The sequence below is a fragment of the Nannochloropsis gaditana genome, assembly GCF_000240725.1.
Source record: "Nannochloropsis gaditana CCMP526 unplaced genomic scaffold scaffold1309, whole genome shotgun sequence".
Taxonomy (NCBI): Eukaryota; class Eustigmatophyceae; order Eustigmatales; family Monodopsidaceae; genus Microchloropsis; species Microchloropsis gaditana.
Window position 1 is genome coordinate 1 of NW_005802644.1, and position 3,684 is coordinate 3,684.

The 3,684-nt window shown below is 54.6% G+C and overlaps 2 protein-coding genes across 2 annotated transcripts; one reads left to right on the forward strand and one right to left on the reverse strand.

The window, feature by feature from the left end:
- Positions 1-406: 406 nt before the first annotated feature.
- On the reverse strand, positions 407-1,158 carry NGA_0717300 (uncharacterized protein; the record flags this gene model as incomplete). The annotated part of the gene is made up of 3 exons (XM_005852394.1): positions 1,136-1,158; positions 837-933; positions 407-581 (listed from the first exon to the last, which is right to left on the reverse strand). Coding segments are annotated over exons 1-3 (276 nt in total), but the record flags the coding sequence as incomplete, so codon positions are not given.
- On the forward strand, positions 947-3,401 carry NGA_0717200 (uncharacterized protein; the record flags this gene model as incomplete). The annotated part of the gene is made up of 3 exons (XM_005852393.1): positions 947-964; positions 1,692-1,736; positions 3,021-3,401. Coding segments are annotated over exons 2-3 (405 nt in total), but the record flags the coding sequence as incomplete, so codon positions are not given.
- Positions 3,402-3,684: the final 283 nt, after the last annotated feature.

A 3,684-nucleotide genomic window follows, 5' to 3' on the forward strand; every position in this document is an offset into this window, starting at 1 on the left:
GGAGGGAGGGAGGGATGGAGGGGCTAGCCTCGTCTGTTTAAGCACATTTTTGACTTCATTGTAACCCTAACCCTAACTCTAACCCTAACACTCTCTTTTTCTCACCTGCTCCCGCAAATAGGTCCGCGCCAACATGAAACCAATGAAAGAAGCCCCAGTGGCGCAGACTGTGGAAGAGAGCGCCCCTTCCCACACCCCTCCAAACAGAATGCCGCTCGACAACCCCAGCACCTTTAGGTACGGGGAGGAGGCAATTAGAAAAGAACACATGAGCCCCGGGGCTAGCGCCTCGACCGCAAGGAAGTTAGAGAGTGGTCCGCCCTCCGCCCTCCCCTCTCCTGTAGCTACTCCCCTGCCCGCTTCTAATTTTTCCTCCTTCCATCCCTCCCTTCCTCACCAGGGCCAAGCCGTCCAGGCAGAGGTTCTTGGCCACCACCCACAGAGAAAAAAAAATCAGAAGCCTCTCAGCCTTCCCCATCCCCTCTACCATGTCTAAGACACTCGTCAATTTGCCCGTCACTCCCGCATCCGCGAGTATGTCCAGGCCCATCATCGACATGACGGCCGCGCGTCCACCCAGCCTATGAGGGAGGAGGTCAGGGAGGGCGGGCGGGCGGATTGAGACGATGGTGGATCTTAATGAGAGGATGGGGACCAAGGGCCAGAGCAAGGGGGAAAAGAGAGGTGGGCGATCGGAGGAAGGCACCGAACCATGACACAGTACATGACGCCTTATTCTATTCTCTTTGTCCAGTTCTTCCTTCACTTCTTCCTCCCTCCTTTAATCCCTCTCTCCCTCCCTCCCTCCCTCTCTCCCTCCTTCCCTCCCTCCGCACCGTGCCACAGCCGTGACGACAGCTACCAGTAAGGCTGTAGCGACCACGGCATTCTTCACCTCCTCTTTTTTACCTCCGGTCGGGTCCAGTCCTTTTGCTGAGATGTGTTTATTGCCAAGGTGAAGCAGGTGAGTTTCGGGAAATCACAAAAGCGCCCTCATTACTATGTCTGCGCGTACACTTCGCTCGACACCCTTGTTCTAAAAGGTGCGAAGACATTCTTGCTGCGAATTTTTGTTCCATTTTATTGTTCCTATAGCCCTCTCTTTCGCGTTCCATTGCCATTTCCTCGTACCTACCCATTCGAGCACGTGTGAGGCGGTCTCTTCGTCTCGTGAGCATACCCACAGGTTTTAAGAAGCTTCGACTGATCCCTCTCCTGGCCTTCCACAACTCCATTTCATCCTCTTTCCATTGTGCGTGCTTTTGTCGTGGGGAATCGCGCATTTTCATCTTCAAAGGTCGGGGGAACCGGGAGGGAACTGAGGTCCGCATGACAGGAGGTGGAACGAAGAGGAGGGAGGGTGGAGGGAGGGGAAGACAATACGAGGAGGGTCCAGGTGCCTGGCCAGCGTGGCAGTAGAGGCTCATCGTGAAATTATGTATTTACTCACGTTCTTTCCCTGTATAAACAAAGGGAAAAGGGGGAAAGGATTACAATTTTCGCAGACGACGGAAGCCTGGTTGATGTCGCATCCGATTAAGATCGAGAGGGGCTAGAATACGTCAAGCGCATTCCGTGCGCCCGTGAACCTTCCCATTCAAACAAATTAGCGTCCCACGCAGAGGCACCAGCAGCAAGTAAGCATGGAGAATGATCAAATGCACGGTTCGGGTGATGCAAGTCTATGTAAGGGGGCGTCACGACAGGAGCCGATGAGTCGTCAACGGCTGCTGCTAGTAAGCTACGGCAACGTTGGGAATTTCTTCGCCTGAAATTTTCCCTTCTTGACCTCACACAACCCTTTCCTTCGTGTCAGGGATACAACATGCCTGTCGAATGGGGCGTTCGTGGCGTCTGCTTCGTGGCCAAAGCCACCTCTTCGTTTTATCATACGGAGTGTCTGCTGGCTACAAGATTTTAACCTCCCCATCTGTTTACCAACACGAGTATCCATTGACTTAACTATGGATGGCATAAAGCGGTGCAATCTAGAGCCAACGCAGCCCTCATTGTCGTTTCCGCTCGATGCTTCCTTCTCTATCTGCGTGAAAGAATCGTCGGCGCCATTCTCTTCCCCGCTTTTTCTGAGCTTGTCCTACTACTTTCCTTCTACCGTCACCGCCACCTCTTTCTCGTCTTCATCATGCTGGCTCACTGATGAGGAAGTGGAGGCGCCATTTGGCCTTCCTCCCTCATCTCAAGCGCTCGCTTCATTCATCGCGGTCCCACAAAGGGGGAAAGAATCGTATAGGTTGTGGAATCCTGCCATGGACATGTGCCTGGAGTATTTGGGAATAGACAGACAAAAACATGTAAAATATTATCTAAGAGGCCAGAAGATTAGAGATCATTCGAAAAGAAAGGTCAATGGAGGGCCTGGGCACCTAGGGGTGAATAGAGTAGGAAGCTGGGATCCAAATGAAGAGGAAAGACAGGGAGACGGCGTTGCGCATACAGGGGCAAGTGGAGGGTGGAGATGGTGCCAAGAAGGGCGGTTGGCATGGGTGGATCGGGAGGGGCGGGAGGTGGGGGTCTTGGGGTGGGACCCGGCAGAGAGGAGGTGGGCGCTTCGAGGGAACCAGGACGGGCAGGAGGAGGGAAGAGAGAGAGGCACAGAGGAGAGGACAGCAAGGAAAAAGGAGGAGAAAGAGCCACAATTCCTCGATGAATTGTCCTTGCATCGGCACGAGTGGATGGGTAAGACCATGGGGCAGCGAGGTGCTTTGGGGAGGGGGGTCGTTGCTTTGATTCCTGGTCTCCATCAAAGCAGGCATCTAGGCGGTGCAGGGCCTCCTCTCCACGTTCCTGCCCTTCACTGGACCTATTCTTTGTTATCGTACGATATTTTACAGGCCACGATTTTCAAGGGCCGTTCAAGGTTGTCTGTGCCTCGTCCTTGCGATGCATGTGTGACTGCGACAGTAGTGACAAGGTATCTCCCTCTCTCCCTCCCTCCCGCCTTCCCTCCAGCCTTCCCTCCCATTCGTCCTCACATCACGTTTGCTCTTTTCCCCTCTTAGGTCCTCTCCTTATGTCGACGTCATCTCTCTGACGATAAGAAGTGGCTTTACCAACCGCAGTCACAGCGGCTGATCGAAGCCCGAAGCCGATCTCCGCTCGTGCTCCATGGAGGGATGATACAAGGAGGAAGGGGCAGAGAGGGGGAAGAAGCGCAACAGGAGTTGGTGGAGAAGAGTTTGCCAGCCGCCGCATCAAGAAAATCGTTTAGCTGTTCGCAAATTTCCACCTCTTCCTCCTCCCCCTCCTCCATCCCTTCCTCCTCCCCCTCCTCCTCCCCCCTTCGCCTCGTCTACTGCCCCGCTTCTTGCTTTTTTACCCATCCTGCTACCTTTACCGTCCTCGCTTGCGCCGAGAATTCTGATGAGTGGAGCCTCCCTCTCCGCCTCACACGCCCGCGTTCGGGTCTCTCAGAGGAGGATCGACAAGAGCGGCTGCGACAGGTGGAGGAGGAGGGAGGGAGGGAGGGCTAGGGTGAGGGATGGTGGAAGGGACGGTGGGAAGGAGGAAAGGAGGAAGGCGAGGAGATTGGGAGTGTCTCCAGAGTATTTGATTAATGGTTCTGACCGTGCCATATGAATTCACAGGTCTGGATCCCAGAGCGTCACACCCTCCCCTACCCCTCCACCCTTACCTCCTCCTCCTCCTCCCTGTCCTCCTGCTCCG